Below are 24,184 nucleotides of genomic sequence, written 5' to 3'. Positions count from 1 at the left end.
TGCTCAGTTCATGGGGCAGACTCCTGGGGGCCTTACTGCTAGTCAAAATGACCTCAGACTCAAGCTTAAGGCAGGGACTTGAAAAGCCTCCCACAAAGGAATCACAGGGTGGGGTTGTAGAAGCCCAGATTGCAGAGCCTCACCCAGACCTAGCCAATCAGGAATTCTAAGGTCAAGGGCCAGGACCCTGCATTTCAGACGCCCGCCCCTCATGGTTCTTACATCCATGACACAGAGGAACAGAGCCCCTCAGATGACTCTGTCTATGTGACTTCTGACAGAAGATGGGGAGTCCTGGAAGAACCAATGAACTGCTTTCCAGATCAAGCTGCCAATAGAGACTCATCCACAGACTGCCAAAGCCAGGGAGAGTCAAAGAGGGGGTCATGTCTGGGCCATGCAGCTCACCAGGCTGAAGTGGGGTGGTGACCGGGAAGGATGTTCCAGGCAGAAGGTATAGCAGAGAGGCTTGGCAGCTGGACGCATGGTGGAGAGGGTAGGGAACCAGACCAAGCAGTTCGGAGGCCCCTGACTGATCGTCACTGGTTCTCTCTGAGCCTGGGTGTCTTTGTAAGATGAAGAAATTCCAGGTTTCATAGATTCTACAAGTCACACTTGTTCACATTTCAGCGTGTCTGAAATCAAAATCCATTTTATGATGGACAGCATCTTGTGTTTGGTGCACCATGGGACCAGTACGTGACTCCCATGTTGGCAAAGAAGATTTGATGGGAAAGTGTAAGGAAAGCACCTAGTGGCATTTGACACACAGTAGGAGCCCAGTCATTCCTAAAGGAAATCAAACCTGAATATTCACTGGAAGGACTAATGCTGGGACTGAAGTTCCAATACTTTGGCCACCCAATTCGAAGAGCTGACTCATGGGAAAAGACCCTGATACTGGGAGAGATTGAGAGAAGGAGAAGGGGACAACAGAGGATGAGATGGTGGGATGGCATCATCGACTCAATGGATGTGAGTTTGAGCAGGCTCAGGGAGATGGTGAAGGTCAGGGAGGCCTGGCATGCTGCCGTCCATGGGGTCACAAAGAGTCAGACACGACTGAGCTACTGACAACAAAAACAAAGGAGCCCAGTAAGTGTGAGCTCCCTTCCCTCTCAGCTGGTGAAAGGTTTTGGGAGTTGGCTTGGAAATTTCCAAAAAGGTCTCTTCCCGTCACCTTCATTCCAAGGCCCTTTATGGTGACAGTAAGCCCTGTAATAACCTGACTTGATGACAGCAAACTCTGGTGTCTGCTTGTCAGTGCTGCAAGCCCAAATGACACAGTCATCCTTATGGGTGGAGTTCCTGTCCTGTGATCAAAGGCCCACCCTCTCTGCTTGGCAGCCCCCGCACTGGTTAATTAGGCAGACTTTCCTCAGCCTTTCACCACATGTCCCTCAAGGTTCGTTCACTGAGCAGGGAAGGAGAGTCTGGGCTTTGTGTGGGATTCTCAGCTCCAGACCTACTGCAGGGCTCAGGGGACCAGGGGGATGCCCAGGTACAGGCTGTGTGGTCTTGGACAAGTCGCTTAACCTCTCTGGGTCTCTGTTTCTTCATCTATTAAATATAACATGGGAGAAATAGCAATAGCATAGATGAGGGTTCCTTCATTGGTCCAAGAGCGATTTATTGAGTACCTTCTATATTTCGGAAATAGCCCCTGGTGGCTCAGACGGTAAAGCGTCTGCCTGCAATGTGCGAGACCCAGGTTCGATCCCTGGGTTGGGAAGATCCCCTGGAGAAGGAAATGGCAATCCACTCCAGGACTCTAGACTGGGAAATTCCATGGACAGAGGAGCCTTGTAGGCTACAGTCCATGGGGTCACAAAGAGTTGGACACGACTGAGCGACTTCACTCACTCACTTCTATATTTCACATCTGAAGGTACAGTGGTGAACAAGTCAGATGAGATTCTTGCTCCTGTATTGTTGGCTTTTCAGAGGGAAAAGAAGATGATAAACAAGTAACACTATCTGAATTACATAAAGTCTTTTAAAACAATAAAACATAAGGCTGACAGCATGGAAACATATACACCACCATATGTAAAATAGACAGCCAGTGGGGATTCGCTGTGTGACTCAGGGAGCTCAAACTGGGGCTCTGTGACAACCTAGAGGGGTGGGATGGGGTGGGAGCTAGGAGGGAGGTTCAGAGGGAGGGGACATATGTGTATCTGTGACTGATTCATGCTGATTTGTGGCAGAAATCAACACAATATTGTAAAGCAATTATCTTTCAATTAAAAATAAATTAACTTAAAAAATTTTAAGTGCATAAATTTCAAAAAAATAGAAGGCTGAGAACCTGATCCTGAGAGAAGAGGGGCAGGAAGATTAAGCCCCACTAGTCAAGACGGTCAAGGTCTCAGGAACTTTACTGAGGACAGGACAGGACCTGAGACCTGCATGATAAGATGAAGCCACTTAGGAGTCTGGGGGAAAAAAGTTCCAGGCAGGATGAACCACAGGTGCAAAGGTCCTAAGCTAGGTGACACTCAGACTACTTAAAGAGCATGGAGAATACAGCCAGCCTGATGCCAGCTGGATGGGTGAGGTCTACAGGAGCCAGATCAGGGAGGGCCTTGTGGGCAGGTCAGGAGGCGAGCTTTCGTCCACTGGAGGGGACTCCACAGGAGGGTTCAACCAGGGCACGCGGTAGGGTGAGGACTCTGCCTACCGGGAGCAGAACGGACTGAGGAAGCCCAGCTCGGGAGGTCCTTGGCCTCACCATGATCGCTGCCCCTTCCTCGGAGGATGAGAACCCAGACGTCTCCTATAGACCACCAGGATTGGGTACCGGGACCCCACACCCACTGAGCCCGCCAGTCTCTTTCCATTATCCTCACACCCCAAACAGTGACTCACATAATAAAACAGTCAACAGCTGATGCACTTGGGCTAAAATTATGCAGACTGCATGTGATATTAAAAATCTAAGGAGCATATATTTCCAATACAGGGGATGCCGAAATGTAGCTGCTTTATTTAAGGAATTATTTGGGGTGAACGGATGTTTATCTGAGCTTCTGCTCCCGGTGGCGGAGGCGGGGGTGGGGGACAGGTACATGCAGCTCGGTTCCTAAAAATAGCAATGTGACGGGTCCTGAAATATCGCCCCCGCCTTTCCCACCCCCACGGTCGGGTTGAAGGTCGGAAGAGATCCATACAGACCAGTCAGGATGAGCTTTGCCTCGGGAAAGATCTGTGGCCACAGAGGCCCTGCCCTCGGGGCGGGGGTTGGGGGGGGGTGTGCACCCCGGGCCAACGCAGCAGGACTCCCAGGAGGGACTCCCGGGAGGGATGGCGACTTGCCCCCTCCCCCGTGTATCGTTCCGCGGTGATGCCAGTTCCAGCACCCCCGGTGAGTACTGCCGAGAGGCCGGAAGTGCCAACCCTCAAGCTGGGGGTGTGCCTTGCAAACAGGAGCTGTTCATCCCTGAGGCTCCCCTCCTGCGTTTGTGAGTTCAAGTGCGGCCAGGGGCCCTCAGAGCCAGCGGCCGGAACTAAGCCAGGAGGAGGGAGCGGCATCCACTGCTCGCAGAGTCCATAATGGGTCCATTTCACAGTAGGGCACAGGAGGCTCCGGGTGGGGTTAAAGGCGGCCCAGCTGGTTAAGGCCCTTCGTAGCGTGCCCCACCCACCCCGGCGTCCCTCTCTGGCCTCTCGGGAGCCTGCTGTGCCAGCGCTCTCCTTCGCTTGCGCGGCCCTCTCATTCATTCAGTCACTCCCTCTTCGCTCATTCATTTGCTCATTAATATTGAGCAGTGACCCTAGTTCTCAACTGGGGCGCCTGAGGCCAGAGCGTGGCCTGCAACTGGCAGGAAGCCCAGGTCAAAGATGGCTCTGCGCACTCAGCTGTTCAAGTCCTGCTGCTGCTGCTGCGTCGCTTCAGTGTCCGACTCTGTGCGACCCCATAGACGGCAGCCCACCAGGCTCCCCCGTCCCTGGGATTCTCCAGGCAAGAACACTGGAGTGGGTTGCCATTTCCTTCTCCAAGGCATGAAACTGAAAAGTGAAAGTGAAGTCGCTCAGTCGTGTCCGACTCTTAGGGAGTCCATGGGATTTTCCAGGCAAGAGGACTGCTGCTGCTGCTGCTAAGTCACTTCAGTTGTGTCCGACTCTGTGTGACCCCACAGACGGAAGCCCACCAGGAGGTGGCAAAAACACCACTGGCCTCCCAGTCTCTGCCAGGGTGGCCAAGAGTGGCTGGACTGATGTGTGGTTCTGGAACCTTCACCCAGCGTCCAGCTCAGGGGCAGCGGAGGCCAGAGGGACAGGGTTCTGGAGGGACTGGCGATGAAGGAGGGGACCACAGGGCTGACTAAGCAGGAGCCCTCCTGCACCCCTACCTACACCCCTACCCTTCCAGGGAAGAGAGGAGCGCTATGGCCTTTTGATAAGGTGAGGGGTGCTAGGCAGCCAGCATTAAGCTGAGGAGGCTTCAAGGTCAAGGACCCTGGGGTCAGAAATACCTGGGTGGAAAACTCCTATCTCAGCCACTCAGCTCCTAGGTGGCCTTCCGCGAGGTTCTTTGTTCTTCTGAGCCTCCCCTTCCTTGGGTGATGCCTGTGTCGGGTGCAGTGTTTGCGCCAGGCTGCCTTTCGGCTCCTCCCTTGCAGGCCCTTCCTTAGATGTCCACCTGGCTTCCTTCCTGCTTCCCTCGAAGGCCCCCTCCTCTGAGAGGCCTTCCCTGACTGCCTGGCTGGAGAGGCCACCCATACTCCCTGTTGGTTTATTTTTCCCTCATTCCATGGATCCCATTGGTTTCTTGTCTGTCTTGTTCACTAGAATGCATGTTCCTTAGTGCAGGGGCCTCAGCTCCCTCTGAGAGTGTGGGTGGGCCAGGAACAGTATCCAGAGCGTTCCACTCTCCTCCCCATGGTGACTGACATACCCACCTCTTTCAACTTTGGTCAGGGTGGGGTAGAGATAGGGGTGGGGAGGAGGGATAGGGGTGGGGAGGAGGGATGGGGTGGAGATTCAAGCTGTGGAGGACCCAGAGCATTGCATCAGTATTCTGCACTTGGTACTCAACCTAGCTCCATTTAGCAGATGAGGAAATATGACTCAGAGAGGTAAAGAACTTGTCCAAGGGTCACACAGCAATCACCGAGTTGGGATGCACATCCTGACTGACTGATTCCAAAGACCTGACTATTTTTCTTTTGGGGAGAATTTGACCAGCGGCAGCAAGAATACATAGCAGACTGGCTGCAGTGGAGACTTACAGAGAGCACAATGTCCCTTTGATCTTTCTGCCAATGTTGGCATTATTTGAAACTTTAATTTTTAATTATAGCCACTCTCTTTTGTGTGAACAATTTTCCAAAAAGAGCTGTGAAGGATAGAGTCACCCCCAGCGGTTTCTGTCCCCAGGCACAGGGCTAGGTGGCTGGATGGCCTTCCTCTTTCCTCCCCTGTGGGCCAACCACCCCCAATCTGGCCAGGAAAGACCAGTGTTGCTGGGAGACCCTGGTGGTAGCGGGGCATGGAAGTTGGGGGCAGAGGGGTGGGCACAAGGTCTTTTCAAGGCAGCCGGTTGAAAAGTGGAGAAGGGGAGGGGGGCCGTTTTGTTGGATCTTTTCAAGAGCTGGGGCCACACACAGCGGGGGGTCTGGGAGGCCCCTTTCTTTTTCTTTTTTCTCCTACACCTGCTTGACCGCCTGTTTCCTTAGAGGCTCCCAGCCCCTCGCCTTTTCTTCCTGCTGGCCCCATGGGGCTCTGCCCAGTCCCTTGGCCTCTTCCTGCTCACCTCCTGCAGGTCCCCAGGAGTGACCCTTCAGGGCTCCCCCAGAGACCAGACCCCCACTCTCCTTCCTCCCGCAGCTCCTTCCTGGCACGGCTGCCCTTCCGGGCCTCTGCCTATGCTCTTCCTCCCCTTGAGGGCCTGGCTTGCCTCTCTCTGTCTATTCATACACCTGTCAAGACAGGGTCTTCACACTGGGAGCTCGCATCACCCCTGAAAGAATTTTGAAAACTACCTACGACACACAAATATTTTTAGTCATCACCTAAATGTTTTTGTCACAAAAGTAAAGAGTTAATAGACTTCCAGCATGCTGTATACCCCACAGATGCTTTAAGTAAAATCTCATCCTGACCTTGGAGCTGTAGATCCCACTCATACATCTTTCCCAAAACTCTATCTTGAAAATTGGACAGCTGACCATCTCTTCCAAACAGTGCAGCCAGGGTGGCTGACTTTCAGTTGGAAATCTCTATGCATTTATTTTCCAGTTTGTAAACATGCTAACGTACATCTCTGCATCGCCCCTCTCTCTCTTGAATTCTAAGATAGGTAAGGCATATGACACGTGTGCTCAGTGATGTCCGACTCTTTGCAACCCCAAGGACTGCAGCCTGCTAGGCTCCTCTATCCATGGGATTTCCCAGGCAAGAATACTGGAGTGGGTTTCCATTTCCGCCTCCAGGGACCTTCCCCATCCAGGGATTGAACCTGCGTCTTCTGCATTGGCAAGAGGAGTCTTTACGACTGAGCCATCCTAAATGAGATAAGACTTCAGTGACGCCATCTGTGTTTCTTATGGACATTGCCTTGCTTTTCTGCCTCAGGGATCCTCCCTCCAGAGCTAGATTGTTTCAAATGGCCTTCCCTCTGGGGCCCTGGAAGTATTTTTTCTTTTAAACTTTTTGTTGTGAAATATAACAGGCACCAGGAAACCATATTGTGTGTGACTAAAGCTCACATCAAAACTGAAGTGTGCAGCTCAATAATTTATCAAAAAGCAAACATCCAGGTCTAGAAATAGGACATTTCTAGCTTCCCATAAGCCCCTCCCTTGGGTCCCTCCCAACAACTCTGAGTTTTATGATTGTCATGTCTTTTTTTTCTGTCCACTTTTATGACCTACACATACCTGTTTTTCTACATCATATAAAGTTATGTCATACGTACTCACTAGTACCTGGTTTCTTTCACAGGACGTTATGTGGCCGAGTCTCCAGGTTGGTATGTGGACTGTACTCCATTTTCATTACTGAATGGTATTCCACTGTCTGAGTACACCCCAGTATACTGACCATTCTGCTGTTGATGGATGTTTGGGTTGTTCTCAGTTTGGGGCTGTTTGAACAAAACTGCCAGGAACACTCATGAACAGGTCTCTGCTGCTGCTGCTAAGTCACTTCAGTCGTGTCCGACTCTGTGTGACCCCATAGACAGAAGCCCACCAGGCTCCCCCTTCCCTGGGATTCTCCAGGCAAGAACACTGGAGTGTGTTGCCATTTCCTTCTCCAATATGTGAAAGTGAAAGTGAAGTCACTCAGTCGTGTCCAACCCTTAGCGACCCCACGGACTGCAGCCTACCAGGCTCCTCCATGCATGGGATTTCCTAGGCAAGAGTACTGGAGTGGCTTGCCATTGCCTTCTCCGGAACAGGTCTCTAGGTTCACATAAATAGACATTTATGTTGAGTCAGCAGATAGGAGGGTTTTTCTGGATCATGGGGCACGTGTATGTATAACTCTAATGGTATTTAACACTGTTTTCCGGAGAGTGCCTGCGCCACTTTACAGTCTCCTCAGCAGTGTGGGAGAGGTCCTGTTGCTCCACATCCTTGCCAGTTCTTGGTTGTCAAAAACTTACATTTTAGCCAGCCTGGCTGGGGTGCCATGGTTATATCATTGTGACTTTGATTTTTTTCATTTCCCTGATTATTGATGAGATTCAAGACTAATTTATATATTTATTGGCAATTGGAATATTCTTGCCTTTGTTTTCTCCTATTTTTATAAAGGCGTATCTCAGAGATGTTGAGAGTCTGGTTCCAGACCATTGTAATAAGGAGAAGATTGCAGAGACTTGCCTGGCAGTTCTGTGGTTAAGACTTCACCTTCCAAAGCAGGGGTTTCGGGTTCAATCCCTGGTTGGGGAACTGAGATCCCACATGCCTCCTGTCCAAAAAACCAAAACATAAACAAGAGCAATACTGTAGCAAATTCAATAAAGACTGTAAAAATGGTCCACATCAAAAAAATCTTTTAAAACAGAAACTATTGCAATAAGGCAAGTCATATGAATTTTGGGGTTTCCCAGTGCACATAAGAGTTATATTTATACTATACTGTAGCCTGTTAAGTTTGCAATAGCATTATGTCTAAAGCTGGTAAACCTTAATTAAAAAATGCTAACAACACTTGAGCCTTCAGGGAGACATAATCCTTTTTGTTGTGGAGAGTCTTGCCTCCATGTTGGTGGCTGCCAACTGAGCGGGGCGGTGATTGCTAAAGGTTAGGGTGCTCTGGCAATTTCTTAAAATAAAACAACAATGAAGTTTGCCACTTCAGTTGACTCTTCCTTTCATTAATGATTTCTCTGTCACGAGCAGTGCTGTTTGATAGCATCTTACCCACAGTATGACACTTTTCAAAATTAGAATCAGTCCTCTCAAACCCTGTTGCTGCTTTAGCAACTAAGCTTATGTTGTAGTCTAAATCATTCATTGTCATTTCAACCATCTTCACGGCATCTTCACCAGGAGAAGAGGCCATCTCAGGAAACCACTTTCTTTCATCATCCAGAAGCAACTTCTCATCCATTCAGATTATATCATGAGATTGCAGCGATTCAGCCACATCTTCAGCTCTACTTCTATTAATAATTCTCGTTCTCTCGCTGTTTCCACCATATCTGCAGTTACTTCTTCCAATGAAGTCGTGAACCCCTCAAAGTCATCCATGAGGGTTGGAATCAACTTCTTCAAAACTCCTATTAATGATAGTATTTTTACTTTTTCCATGAATCGTGAATGTTCTTAATGACATCTAGAATGGAGAACCCTTTCCAGAATGTCTTCAACTGACCTTGCCCCAATGCATCAAAAGAATCCCTATCTATGGTAGCTACAGCCTTAAATAAAAGGACCTGAATATCCAAGCCTTCCTTGATGCATGGGCTGCAGAATGGATGCTGCACTAGCAGGCAGGATAACATTAATCTTGTTGTTCATCTCCATCAGAGATTTTGGGTGACCAGGTGCATGCATTGTCAATGAGCAGTAATATTTTTAAACAAATCTTTTTTTCTGAGCAGTAGATCTCAGCAGTGGGCTTAATATATTCAGTGAACCATGTTGTAAACAGACGTGCTGTCATCCAGGCTTTATTGTTAAAGTCACAGAGCACAGGCAGAGTAGATTTGGCACAGTTCTTAAGGGCTGCAAGATTTTCAGAGTGGTAAATTACCATTGGCTTCAACTTAAAGTCACCAGCTGCATTAGCTCATTAAGAAGAGAGTCAGCCTGCCCTGTGAAGTTTTTGAAGCCAGGTCTTGACTTCTCCTCTCTAGCTATGAAAGTCTTAGATGACTTCTTCTTCCAGTCAAAGGCTGTTTTGTCCACCCTGAAAATGTGTTGCTTGGTGTAGACACATTATGGATTCTCTTAGCTAGATCTTCTGGATAACTTGCTGCAGCTTCTACATCAGCATTTGCTCCTTCACCTTGCACTCTTATGTTTTAGAGACTGTTTCTTTCCTTAAACCTCACGAGCCAAACTCTGCTACCCTCAAACTTCTCTTCTGCAGTTTCCTCCCCTGTCTCAGCTTTCAGAGCACTGCAGAGAGTTAGGGTCTTGTTCTGGATTATGCTCTGCCTTAAGGGAAGGTTGTGGCTGGTTTCATCTTCTATCTAGACATTCCCCTTATTGGCAGCAAGGCCATTCAGCTTTCTAACCATTCATGTGTTCACTGGAGTAGCACTTTTAACTTCCTTCAAGAACTTTTCCTTTGCGTTCACAGCTTGGCTAATTGGCACAGGAGGCCTAGCTTTTGGTTTATCTTAGCTTTTGGCATGCCTTCATCACTAATCGTAATCACTTCTAGCTTTTGATTTAAAGTGACAGACATGTGACTATTCCTTTCACTTGAACGCTTAGAGGTTATTGTAGGGTCGTTAAAGTGGCCTAATTTCAATACGATTGTGTCTCAGGGAATAGAGAGACCCGAGGAGAGGAACAGCGATGGCACCAGCCGGTCAATGAAGCATCAGAACACACAACAGTTCTCTGTCTTGTAGTGGTAGCAGTTCATGGCACTCCAAAACAATTACAAGAGTAACAGGAGAGACCCCTGATCACAGGTCACCATAAAGAAAAAGTTTGAAATATTGTGAGAATTACCTAAACGTGGCACAGACATCAGTGAAAATGTGTTGCTGGAAAAATGTCTCTTTTAATTGTCTCACTAATATCTTTTGATAAAAAGAACATTAACTTTTAATTCAGTCAATTTTATCAATCCATTTTAATGGTTAGCACTTTCTATGTCTTATTAAAGTGTATCTCGAGCCACTTTGAGGTTATGAAGATATTTTCTTAGGTTGCTTTTTAGAAGTTTTCTGTTTTGCCTTTAACATTCAGATCTACAGGTCCTCTGAAACTGATGTTGTGAATGGCGTCATAGTGAACAGGGTAGGGATGCAGTTTTTTTTCTTATACAGGCATCCGATTGGCCTAGCACAAGTCATTGAAAAGATCGTCCCTTTCCCCTACTGCTTGGTGATGCCACACTTGTCACAGAACAGGCGTCGGTTTGTGCCCGGCATCTGTCTGGACTCCACTGGTCTCTTTGTCTATCCTTGTGCAAATACCACGTATCTTCCTTCTCTGTATAATATAGGTGGTGGGCTCCAGTAGAGCGAGTCCTTTCACTTTGTTCTCTATTTTTATAAAGGGTTATCATTTGCCTGTGTATTTCCACATAGATTTTTACAACTTGTTTTTTAAGTTACATACACACACATATCCTTGTTAGGATTTTGATTAGGTTGTATGCATGTATGTATAAGTCGGTTTGCAGAGAATTGATTTCTTTAAAATATTGTATCTTTCAACTCCTGAATATGGTGTACCTTCCATTTAGTTTTTGGATTCCTCTCAGTAATGTTTACAGTGTTCTGAATATATTTCAGGTGAACCAATTAAAAACAAAACAAAACTCTGAAGTGAGTGATAACACAGGCAACATTTGGCTATGGCAAAATCGTGAAGACAGCAATGTCCCCAGGATGTTTCCTTTGTACCCACTGCCAGCTTGGTATCAAGGTGTCTTTGAGTTGTGCCTAACCTCCCCCGACCCCAGACCCACCTCCCATGTACACCCTGCACACTTGGAAGCTGACCCAGACCTGGGACAGTAAATACGTGTGAACCAAGCACTCCCCACCACACTCCTATCCCATTGCTTGAAAAAATTGATAACCCATCCCAACATGCTCAGGATGGGTCAGGCAGTGAGTGGTTCAGCTTCCAGATAAAATGCTATCTTTGAAAAGTAGTCTATTGAGTTCTTTCCCATTAGAAAAATTTTATGCGTGCTCCTTCAGTTCAGTTCAGTCGCTCAGTCATGTCTGACTCTTTGCGACCCCATGAATCAAAGCACGCCAGGCTTCCCTGTCCATCACCAACTCCCAGAGTTCACCCAAAGTCATCTCTATCCAGTCGGTTATGCCATCCAGCCATCTCATTCTCTGTCGTCCCCTTCTCCTCCCGCCCCCAATCCCTCCCAGCATCAGAGTCTTTTCCAGTGAGTCAACTCTTCGCATGAGGTGGCCAAAGTATTGGAGTTTCAGCTTTAGCATCAGTCCTTCCAATGAACACCCAGGATCAATCTCCTTTAGGATGGACTGGTTGGATCTCCTTGCAGTCCAAGGGACTCTCAAGAGTCTTCTCCAGCACCACGGTTCAAAAGCATCAATTCTTCGGCGATCAGCTTTCTTCACAGTCCAAGTCTCACATCCATACATGACCACTGGAAAAGCCATAGCCTTGACTAGACGGACGTTTGTTGGCAAAGTAATGTCTCTGCTTTTTAATATGCTGTCTAGGTTGGTCATAACTTTCCTTCCAAGGAGTAAGCGTCTTTTAATTTCATGGCTGCAATCAGCATCCACAGTGATTTTGGAGCCCAAAAAAATAAAGTCTGACACTGTTTCCACTGTTTCCCCATCTATTTGCCATGAAGTGATGGGACCAGATGCCATGATCTTAGTTTTCTGAATGTTGAGCTTCAAGCCAACCTTTCCACTCTCCTCTTTCACTTTCATCAAGAGGCTTTTTGAGTTCCTCTTCACTTTCTGCCATAAGGGTGGTGTCATCTGCATATCTGAGGTTATTGATATTTCTCTGGGCAATCTTGATTCCAGCTTGGGCTTCATCCAGCCCAGCGTTCCTCATGATGTACTCTGCATATAAGTTAAATAAGCAGGGTGACAATATATAGCCTTGCCGTACTCCTTTTCCTATTTGGAACCAGTCTGTTGTTCCATGTCCACTTCTAACTGTTGCTTCCTGACCTGCATATAGGTTTCTCAAGAGGCAGGTCAGGTGGTCTGGTATTCCCATCTCTTTCAGAATTTTCCACAGTTTATTGTGATCCACACAGTCAAAGGCTTTGGCATAGTCAATAATGTGCTCATTACAGAACATTTAAAACTTACCAACAGGGATGTTCCTGGTGGCCCAGCGGTTAAGACTACATACTCCAAATACAGGGGACCTGAGTTTGATCCCTGGTTGGGGATCTGAGATCCCATGTGCCACGCAGCCAAAAAATGAATAGATAAATAGAAAATTTTTTAAAACTGACAACAGATGGAGAGTGAAAAAAGAACCCACGATGCCTTATCACTCAGTGAAAACGGCTTGTCATGTTTGGATGCACTTCCTTTCACCTTGTTTTTATACGCATTGTGCATTTGCTTATTTTGCTTTTATAATCTTGTCATCATTCTGAGTTAATAGTTCTGAGTCAATAGTTCTCAGCCTTTCTCATTTGATGTTAAAACATAAGTTTTCTCTCCTTTGACTCCAAACTCTTTGGAAACATCATGGCCAGGAGCTCTGTGAGGTTCTGGGAGTGACACCTGTTTGCTAACTGTTACCTGTGGTAGGAGGTGTTAGTGAGGTCACGCTGGCGTGCACAGCGTGTCCTGAGGGTCTCTGGGCATTTCTTAGCTTAGTCCTCATCCGTTTGGCATTACACCCTCAACAAAGACACTTAGATGTGGATTTCAGACCAAACAATTGCAAACAGAAGCTCATGAGGCAGGTCTTGCCTGGTGGTCTAGTGGTTAAGACTCCATGTTCCCAATGTGGGGGGTCCACGTTTGATTCCTGGTCGGGGAACTAGATTCTACATGCTACAACTATGAGTTCTCATGCTGCAACTAAAAATCTGTGTGCGGCAATTAAGGCCTGCACAAACAAAATAAATAGTGTGAATTAAAAAAAAGAAGCTTATGAGGCCTATCAAAGAAGAAGTTAGAACCCGTAACCATGGCTGTCTGAGGGTCCCGTGTTTCTTAAGAATTATTTCCAGATGCTCATGTAAATGCTTCAGGTCTGTTAGCTCCTTCTCTCCTCACAGCCCTCTCAAGGAGCTTCTGTTATTTGTCTCATTTCATAGATACAGGGGCTTCCCAGGCTGCACTAGTGATAAACAACCCACCTGCCAATGCACAAGACGTAAGAACCACAGTTCTGACCCCTGGGTCAGGAAGATCCCCTGGAGGAGGGCATGGCAACCCACGCCAACATTCTTGCCTGGAGAGTCCCATGGACAGAGGAGCCTGATGGGCTTCAGTCAATAGCATCCCAAAGAATCAGACAGACTGAAGTGACTTAGCGCACACACATAGATATAGAGCCTGAGGCACAGAGAGGTCGCGGGGCTCGACCAAGGTCACCGGCAGAGAGTGCCCAAGCCGGGATTCGAGCCCCAGCCCTCTGCCTCCGGGGCTCCCACTCTTACCCACTCCGGGAGCATGGGAGATAAAGTGGGCTCTTTGAGACACCCACACCTCCTCTCCTGGTCTCCTTCCTCTTGGCCTGAGGAACCTCTTCCTTCTGCAGGTGAGAGGTGAGTCACACGTAGGGTCCCACGACAGGCATGAGTCCACTGCGTCCAGCTGTGTGACACAGGCACATCCTTGCCTTCTCCGAGCTTCAGTTTTTTCACCAGGGAAATGGGCAAATAAGCCATGAGGGAACTGTTTCAGTGAGCTGGAACCTGCTCCCTGGTGCTGGGCTTCTGCAGCCCATTCATCGCACCAGCTCTGGGGCCACCTCCCGATGCCCCCCCGCCCCCTGCTGGCTCAGTCCCAGCTCCTCCCATCCTGCCTGCATTGACTGACTCCCCCCACAGCCAGCTAGGGTGTGACGCTACCCCAACAAAGGCTGTGGGATGGAGTCTTAATGAGTCCCCTGGAGATTTCCCCCAGTTATGGGACCAGTAGGGGCAGAGCAAGTAGGAACCAGAAATTGTTGGTGGGGGCAGAGTGGGAGAGAGAAGACTGTATTTACTTTCCTGTATCTATTTCTCTGAGAACATTAATGTCCCTTGTTTATAGAGTGTCCTTGTTCCCCAAGAGTTTGGCCTGTCATTGAGTCCCTATCACTCTGAGACACCAGGGCAAGTAAGAAAGTGAATCACGATTTGAACCCAGGTCTATGGGACCAAATCTTAGACTCCAACCTGGCCCTGTGCATCCGACTGCAAGGTTGCAATACCCACAGCCTGAGTGTCACAGCCCCACTCATCTGATCCCCCAAAACCCAGAAACTGATTTTTCGTGGCCATTTTACAGATGAGGATGCTGAGGCCCATCTGAGGTCTTGGGTGGGTAAGCGCTTAAGCCCCAAGCTGATTGGGCTTTCCAAGTCCCAGTTGGTGTCTGAGCTTCTCCAGCCAGCAGCACAGACACCTCCTTTCAAGGTGGGCAGACGATGAGGAAGAAACCTGAGTGGGAACCAGACCACAGGGAGGAGCCTCCAGTGTGGGTCGGGGTGGCTTCTTGGATCCCTAAATAAGTAAGGAGTCCAGTCCTTCAGCCTGGAGAGCAGGCTGAGGCCCCAGCCTTTCTCCTTCTGAGATGGTTACAATGGCTGCCAGAGATGAGGAGACTGCTCTGAACCAGTCTCCACACCAGGTTCTGGAGCCACAGAAGGAACGCTGACCTCACGTGCTCTTCCTAGTCAGAAGGACTGATGCTGAAGCTGAAACTCCAATACTTTGGGCACCTGATGCGAAGAGCTAACTCACTGGAAAAGACCCTGATGCTGGGAAAGGTTGAAGGAAAAAGGAGAAGAGGGCGCCAGAGGATGAGATGGTTGGATAGCATCATCGACTCAATGGACATGAATTTGAGCAAACTTCGGGAGATAGTGAAGGGCAGAGGAGCCTGGCATACTGCAGCCTATAGAGTCGCAAAGAGTTGGACATGACTTAGTGACTGAACGACAGCAGCAACAGACCCTGGCCTGCCTCACTTTTCAGAGGAAAAATCTGAGGCTTAGTAAAGGAAGTCGCTTGCCAGACATCACACAGCCAAGCAAGCATAATGCGGGAGTTTTGAACAAGCCAACCTGGCCTCGGGGTCCCCACTGTGCTGCTGTGGTTCCTGGTCTCACCCTCCCATCCCCCACCCCCCAACTTGCCCCACCAAGATCCGCCTCTGTTCTCTGGCTGGTACCAACTTCACTGGGCTCCTGGAAAGAAATGCAGCCCAATTACGCTTTATACTATAGATTGTGTTTTGGAGCTAAAGTGTGCTCCTCACTGGATCTTACTTCAAACTCGCGGTAATTCTAGCCTCGGGTTGTCTGAACTAAGCATCCACTCGGAGCCAACCTCTTCCCAGGCTGCTTCTCATTTCATTCTCATGCTAGGAAACTATTGTCCCCATTCTACAGATAAGGAGCTTGAGGCTCAGAGTTGGCATGTGACACACACTGGGACCCTCGGCTGGGCAGTAGTGGGCTGGTGTGCACCCAGTCGGGGACCCAGAGCTGGACTTTTTCTCCCTGCAGCGACACCCGTCAGAGCCGGAGGAAGACCTTGCTTGCCCCCACAGCCCAGAGCACACTGGAACACATCCATGGTGCCTGGCCTGGCCCTCTGGACAACAGGGCCTTGCACATGGAGACGCACACTCCAGCTGCCCTGGATCCCAATCTGCCCCAGATCCCTGCTAACCTGGGGTCCCCACTCAGCTTCCTGCTACAGCCCACACAGCCCCAGAGTCTCTATGATCCCCGTGATGCTCTGGCCAGGGCAGGGCCAGCTGACGGTGGCAGGAAGCCAAGGGTCCCAGGCCTGCCAGCCATAACCCACACCTCACATGGTCTGAAGTGGCACCACGGGGCCCCAGGTTGGCACAAGCCCTCCAACCGCCGGCTCAGGAGCCACAAAACTGGCAGCTCTGACCCAGCTCTGAGAAGCCCCGGCAAGACAGGAGACACCACAGTGTCATGCCCCCATTCTGTCCCCTCCCTCTGGAAGAAATGCCCTCTTCCCCAAGCAACTGATTCCAGGAGTAGCAGTAGTTACACCACTAACTAATGATAACAGTGGCCTAGTCTTTTTAAACAACTTCTTATTTTGTTTTGAGGTATAGTCGATTAACAGCATTGTGATAGTCTCAGGTGAACAGCAAAGGGACCCAGTCATACACGTACATATAGCCATTCTCCCCCAATTCTCTACAGCGACTGAGCTTCATCGCACATTTGCCATGTGCCAGGCACTGTTCTGAGCACTTGTCATGTATTACCTCATTTAATCCTCAAAACAGTCCTGCGAGGCTAGTACTTTTACCAGCCCATTTTATACACGAGGGGAGTAAGGCACAGAGAAGTTGAGTAACATGCTCAAAGTCACACAGCTGGATAGGAGGGGAGTCAGGCTATGAACCCAGAGCCCGAGCCCTCAGCCAGCACCTCAACCTCCCTGGATGAGATCCACCCCCTGTCCCTGGGGCTTATGTATTAATTCACCAACCCATTCATTCATTAAGCACTTGAGCACGTATTCTGTGCCACACACTCTGCAATCATAATCTCACTGGAAGTGTACAGCTGCTATCAGGTAGGCGTTATTCATTATCATTCCCATTTTACAGATGAGGCAAGCAATGTTCAGAGAGGCTAAGTAACTGTACAGAGACACACAGCCAACAAGATTCAAGGTAAGTAAGTAAGTAGCGTAGCTAGGATTTGGCCCTTTCCACATTCATTATTCCAATTTTTCTTTAAAAATCCCAGGTCCGCCTGGTGGGGTCTCTACAGCTCTGGGAGGGAAGCAGCAGAGAGTGGGCTCTCACAGGCCGGGGCAAGCTGCGCACTGGGCCCCCGGGGGTGGGGCAGCACAGGCCAGCCCTCAGGTTACTCCAGGCTGGGCACTTTGCAAACTCTCAGCCACCTGAGGGGTCAGCAGGAGAGACACACAGACTCTGAGATCAGAGCAGGCTGGGTTCCTGTCCAGGTCCTCCCGTCTTGGCTGTGTGGTTTGGACAAGTTTCTGCACCTCTCTGAGCCTCCCATCATACCTTATAGAATGGATATGATAAGGGCCCCAAACCCTGCTGGAAGAGGTGAAGATTTTAAAAAGCAACAAATACAAAACAGCTTCTTAACCTTTAACTCCTTTTCTCACTCATCGGGTTATCGTCAGGATTAAATAAGTCAGCACCTAACATGTTCAGTCAGATTGTTCTCTGCCTGTGTGGCTAGAGCAAGCTACCTAGAGTCTCAAGGATTTGGTTTCTCCATCTATAAAATGGGCTCACTAATAACACTACCTCCTAGGGTCATTGTGAGCTTAAAGCATCTGAAGGAGTTAAAACAGCATACCACACTCAATGAATGTTATTAGCTATTACTGCATCATGATTAGCATTGTAATTGCACAGTGAATGCAAGTTACTGGGATCATAAATTGATTTAAATTCAGCCCCTGCCTCAGGCTTCCATTCCATGGCCATCATGACCGTGTGTCTCAGAGCATCTAAGCTCTGTCTGTATGTTATGAGAAAGCTGAGTCCAGGACATGCATGGCCCCAGTCCGTGGCAGAGCGGCCTCCATTGAATTTCAGGAAAATGTCAGTGCGTGGTCTTTTCAGATGGCCAATATGGGACTCATCCATCTGAATGCTGTCGGTGTGTCTTCAGGGAGACTCTGGAGGAAGGTTCTGTCCATTTAGCCCTCCTGTGTATGAGTGATGAGCTCCCCTTTGGAAATGATGCTGGCACCAAGTACTCACCAGCAAGAGAACAGGACAAGAAAAAGCCACGTGCCAGGGCTTCTTTTTCTTTTGGTCTCGGCTGCTGCATAAACTGTGGCCAGATTCAGTGGCTCACAAACGTGATTCGCTCTTTAAGGGCAGCATGGTGTGAATGAAGGTATGGGAGTTAGCACTCGAGACACACGGGACCTCTGCTCACCACTGTGCCACACTGGACGAGTGGCTTTGTTGTTCCGAGGGCAGTTTCCTCCTCTGTATAAGCAGAGAGTTGGAAGCCTCTGAGTTTTGCTCCTCCTGGCGGGGTGAATTCGGCAGTTCCTTCCTCGCACTGCGCTTCAGTTTCCTCTCCTGTCAGACAGGAATTACGTTAATGCTAGGCTGTGAGGAGGAGCACTCAGAGGGTCCAGCCTGATGTCCACTGCGTGGTTGGCACTTAGTAACCAGGAGCTGAAAAAAATATTGCTTTTGTGGGTGAAGACCACTGGGTTTGGAAATCGAGGGTTTGATGATAAGGGTTTGCTGAAAAGTAGAGGTTTCCTGCAACCATTTGAAAACCAAGCTTTGTGGTTTGAGTGTTCTTGAGCTGCAAGGAGGAGCCTGTGCAAAGGCCCTTGGGTTCCCTGAAAGAAGAGGTCTTTTATCCAGGAGTCTACAGTGGACAAAAATCCCACCAGCTCAGTGCACCTGACTGCCTGCTTTGCCTGGGGCAGGATCTGCGAGGACATGCCCAGAAGAAGCAATGCCAGGGAGCACAGCCAAGGCCCTCCCGCTACCCACTGCTGTGGGAGGCTGTGCCAACACTACACAATCAGGAGAAGCAGCCCCACCCAGGGGCCCCTGCAACCCAAGCATGGGTCCTGGTGCCGAGGGAGGGTAGTACTGTCTCTTCGATTCTGGATGTGGCTAAGGGGGAGGGGGCTGTGTGAAAGTCAAGGCCAGGAGAGGTTATGACTAGAGGCTGCTGTCCTAGCCCAAGGATGCTCCGCACCCCCTGCTTCGGTTTACACACCTCCTGGGTGACTGGGATCTCCCTCTCCCCCAAAGCCGCCTGACCCACCTTTGTGAAGCAGCTTTGTCTTCCTTCTCAAGTGTGGTGCCTGTAACCAAAGCAACTTCTCCCAGAAAGGTCTAATCATGCGCTAGAACAGCAAGCTCCTCCTTTGTTCCACAGACTATACCTCTGTTGATGCATCCCTATTTTGTTTCTCCCCGCACATATCACTATTGATCACACCCCAGTCCAGGGCTGCTATCAACCAAACCTCATTCCTTCACAACTCTTTTCTACCCTTCCTTCTTCCATCCCTTCCTCCCTCCCTGCTTCCATCTTTCTTTCCTTTCCTCTCCCACTTCACAGCAATGCCTGTCTGCAGTCAGTTTGTTCAACTGTGTATGCTACTCTTCCTGTGGGCACTGGGGATTCATAAGTGAATATGTCCCGGGTCCTGCCCACAGGACGCTTCTCATCTGCCACTAGAGAGGATGGGAGGGTAACAGGTACAACCACTTGCCCTGAAGATGTCATTAACAGAAAAGACAAAGCACAGAGGGACCTCAGAGGAGGTGAGCAACTACCATATACGCGTGACTATTTGGTGACCCAAGTAAAGGCTAAGGGCAATCTATTCTCCCAACAAAAGATGCACAGTAAAGGTGAACAATATAAACCTTCAGCGGTGGAGGTGAGATAGTCAGAAATCTGTTTGTAATATTTATTTCTTTATTGAGAGATTGTCGTTGCTTAGTCGCTCAGTCATGCCTGACTCTTTTGCGACCCCGTGGACTGTAGCGCACCAGGCTCCTCTGTCCACGGGATTCTCCAGGCAAGAATACTGGAATGACTTGCCATTTCCTCTTCCAGGAGATCTTCCTGACCCAGGGATCAAACCCATGTCTCCTGTCTGGCAGGCAAATTCTTTGCCACTGAACCACCAGGGAAGACCTTATTGAGAGATAAATATTTTAAATCATCTTTACATAAAATATTAATATGGAAAGAATGCTTTTGTCCAGTCTAAATTTCAAGAAACTGGTTCACATTCTTTGCACGTGACTTTGACATCAGTGTCACCATCATCTGGTGGGAGGGCAGGGGGAAGACTTTTTGGTTTTCCAGAGCACACCTTAACCACAGGGACCAAGAAGTTAAACACGGCTCTTTCGGACCCACACGTCAGGTGACCACGGGACACTGCTCCCTCTGCAGGTACCATCTGCAGAGCATTTGGACAGTTGGGGCTTCGTTTGCAGGCAGGCATTTTTGATTTGCACAACACTGCCACTTATTTGAGTGCTCTGAAAATGACCTTTAAAAGGCCCGTTGACAACACCCTCCCTTTGTGACCTTCCCTTTGGGACACTTGTAGTCACAAAATACTGTTTGCATTGCACTGTTTTATATGAATAAACTTTTCTAGACTCCTTTTATAATAATACAGACCTCTATATGCATCCCAAACTCACATGGACTGAGAGTATATGAAACTAATGTACCCTTCCCAAACAGGACCTCATGTTTAAAAAAAAAAAAAAAGACTGACAGAGCATCCATAATATGAGAAATCAGCGGCTCAGACACAAGGCAACCTTATGTTCAAGCATGTGTGATAAATCAGGGGTGGTGGGGAATAGAGATGTCTTCCCAGAGATGGAGGCTTTAACCTGACCTTGAAGAACAAAAACCCTTTGGGATGGACCAGGCACTCCAGACAGAAGGCACCAGAGAAACTGAACTTGGTGCAAGGGAGATGTCTCTCCCAGACACCCACCTTTCATTCACACAGCTCCAGTCAGCTTTACTCGGAAATTTGAGGCACATGTTCTCCACTCTCTGAGGCTCAATCTGCCTGTCTGAGAAGTGGGGGTAATAACATATTTCATAAAGTCACAAGGGAAACAAAAGCATGGAAAACAGAGTCGGAAAAAAACTGGGTTGAAATTAGGTTTTCTTGGGCAAGTCATTGCACCTCCCAAGCCTCATGTTTTTATCTGAAAAATGGAGCCCTGTCCTGTGAGGACAGGGGCTAGCAGGCTTCATGCCCTACTGAGTGTGATCTGAGTTCCCCGACTAGAGAGGTGGGGTGAATGAATGAGGAATGCCTGTTACTCTCTCTGCCAGAGACGCTGTCCCCAGCTCTTCCCATGCTGATTCTCTGCTGTTCCTCAGATGGAGCTGGCCTGCTCCGAGGTTCTTCCTCAGCCCTACAGAGTCACCCCCTCAGTCTTGCTTTATTTCCGTCTTGGCTTTGATCGTTGTATTATCTGATCCTAATTGCTTGTTATTGCTGTCTTTACTACTCGCAGGCACTGTCTGTATCTGCAGCGCCCAGCACAGAGCATGGCACCTAGGATGTGCTCAATACATATTTTAATTAATGATTCAGAGGCTCTCTCCTCCCAATCTTTGGACACTGCCTAGGTTTCTCCCGCTTGTGGGTGCAAGACCCCACCCCTACTCGTCACCCTGCTCGAACTGTTTTTACGCTTTTCACACTGTCCAAGGTGACCTTGCGCTGGGTGTTTTCCTTCCGGACCCTTCCCACGCCCCCACCCCCGCACAGAAGCTCTGCCGGCGCGGGGTTGGCCCCCTGTGGCCCAGAGCCTGGCATACATTAAGCCTTCTCAAAATGTTGGAATTAATGACTGAAAGGCCAGCTGGCTGACGAGCCTGACACCCTCAAGGGCACCCAACTGCCCTGCGCGCCTTCCTAACCCGGGCGCGGGAGCGGCGAGAGCGGGATGCTCGGCGGTTCCTCTCCCGCCTCCCGGAGCAAACTTTCAAAAGATGCGGCGGCCGCGGCCCCGCCCCTCCCGGCGTGGTTGGAGGCGGCGGGAGGCGGGGGCGGAGCCGGCGGGCCCGGGCCTGTGGCTCCGCCTCCTCCTGCTGCCGCCGCTTCCCTCTCCGCACCCGCCCCAGCTGCAGCCCGCCGGCTCGCCGGTGCAGCCGCGATGCCCCGGAGCCAGACCCCGGCCCGGCTCCCCGGCCCGGCACGTAATTAGCCTCCCTGCGTCCCGAGGGCGCCGGCGCCACCGCCAACGCCGCGCCCCGACGCAGCGATGGGCAACACGGTGCACAGGACCCTTCCAGGTACGCCGGGAAGCCCTGCCCGGGAGGCAGGCGCTGGATTTCTCGTCTCCTCGGGGGACCCTCTGGGTGACTTCCGGAGAGCCACCCCACCCCCCGCTCCCCTTAGCGCTCTCGGCGGGCGCAGTGGGCTAGAGTCTCCAGTGCCTCCCGGCTCCCGGCTTAGCGCGCGCGGAGCGGCTGGGCTTTGCGCTCCGGGAGGGCGGATACCGCGTCCTGGTTACCTTGGGGACCCCCGTGCTCCTTCTCCCGGCTTTGGCTAGATGCGCGAAGGGGCCGTTGGGGCGATGCTGCGCTCCCCGCGTTGCCTTTGTTCCAGCCCGAGGGCGCTGATGAAGGAGCCCGGGGCGCTCCAGGGCGTGAATGGAGCCGGGCTTCTCAGAGCTTCCGACGGCCAGAAGCCGCCGGTTGTGCCGAGACTGCAGCGGCTGAGAGTGGGGGGCGGGGGGTGCTCGCAGGGGTACCTCAGTTACCAGCCGCTCAGCGCCCCCGCGGCACATGCTGCTTGGTTTGGCCACGTTCCCACGCGCACCCCGGCTGCGCCCCCCTCTGGTGTCCGCTCAGCTGGGGGCTCTCTAGACCCCTCTCAGTCGCCGCCGCTGAGCGCATCGCCCCCTAATTAATACAACCCCAGAATTTTCAGGGCCACAGTAGGGGCATTCAGAGCTGGAAAGAGGTAGGCGTGGGCTAGAGAAAGCTTTGCTAGAAAATACCAGGTAACTGTAGGAAGAGATCAGCGCTGTTCAGAGGCTTGGAGGCTCAGTGACCAGCATGCAAAGAAGCTTCGCGGTAAAGGTGTGTATCCCAGTTTTATACTGAAGAAACTGAGGCCCTGTGGAGGGGAAATGACACACCCAAGGTCATGTTGCTAGTGTTGGGGGGGCGCGTTGATATTGGGATCTGTGTCTGCCTACCTTTATCCCTGCCCCCAAATCTTTAGAATAAGTCTTTATTCTGCCTTAAGGCTGGGCATTTGTAGCATCCTGGGCAGAAGGTGAGGGTCACAGATGTGAGGTTTTACGAGGAAAGGAAGGTATCACCCCATCTCTGCTCTAGAGCTATATCAAAAAATAATTATATATAAAAAACAATTGTTTCTTCCTCTGGGTGGGACTGAAATGCATGGTGCTGAGTCCTGCATTCCCAAAGCTGGCTTATAGAAGAGGAGCCTCTCCTTCTGCTTATAAGCCCCTGGGTAGCTTTCAGGCCAATGCACACAGAATTCAATTCTCAGGGAGGTGAAGTTGCCAGCAGAGGGTCACCAGCTAGTCAGTGACAGAGGTGGGATACGAATCCAGGTCTTCTTACCTGAGTGTGGCCACGCCCCCTATGGCCAGGGCTATGGCCTTCATGGGGATGGAGGGAACCCACCCACCCAGTTTGGAGGTGTCCAGGGATGTTGGCAAATAGAACAGCATATGTCCTCCCAGCCACAAAGATACGAGCCCCCTTTGTGGGATTTCTTAATTAAGAAACATTTATGCTCTTCTAGTAAAAAAAGCCATTCTGCCACCTGTGGGTCGGCTTTGGGGTAGATGAAGGGACAGACGCCTGCTGGGCAAGCTAAATATAGCTGGATATTTATGAAGTCTCCATCCCACTCAGCCCTTTCTCTGTGGACTGGGTCACCCCGGGGCTGGGAACCTGGGGTTAAGGTTGGTTACTCGCAGCAGTAGCTAAGCGTGAAAAATTCAGACTCCACTGGGACTGAAGCCTGCACTGCATTTAAAACTAGAATTCCTGCGCCGCATCAGGCTGCAGGTGCCAAGAACACGAAGAACCATTTATTGTTTTCTGACCTGCCCGTACTTAGTTTCTCACACACGCTGTGCCATTTTTACACCTCTGTGCTCAGTACCTGATGCTCTCCACACCCAGAATATCCTTTCACTGTTTAGTCTGTCTTTCAAAACCCAGCTCAGTTGTCACCTCCTCCAGGAAGCCTTCCCTGACCACCCACACCCAATCCCATCCTTTACTCTGCCACCTCAATACCTTCTTGTCTCTGCATGTTAATTGGACCACTTTGCTTTGTCATCACCCACCTCCATGACTCT

The 24,184-nt window shown here is 49.9% G+C and overlaps 1 protein-coding gene across 1 annotated transcript in view; it reads left to right on the top strand.

The window, feature by feature from the left end:
* The first annotated feature begins 21,953 nt into the window (after positions 1 to 21,953).
* NEURL1B (neuralized E3 ubiquitin protein ligase 1B) overlaps positions 21,954 to 24,184 on the top strand; it is a 44,567-nt gene continuing 42,336 nt past the window's right edge. The window contains exon 1 of the mRNA XM_055421829.2: positions 21,954 to 22,130. Coding sequence (XP_055277804.1) covers positions 22,100 to 22,130 — 31 coding nt within the window. The 5' untranslated portion in view covers positions 21,954 to 22,099. The remainder of the gene's footprint in view (positions 22,131 to 24,184) is intronic.

The sequence above is a fragment of the Moschus berezovskii genome, chromosome 18 (assembly GCF_049115385.1).
Source record: "Moschus berezovskii isolate FMDL1 chromosome 18, NW_MosBer_1.0, whole genome shotgun sequence".
Classification (NCBI taxonomy): domain Eukaryota; kingdom Metazoa; phylum Chordata; class Mammalia; order Artiodactyla; family Moschidae; genus Moschus; species Moschus berezovskii.
The sequence above is the reverse complement of the archived record's forward strand: the minus strand, read 5'-3'. Positions and strand labels throughout refer to the sequence as shown.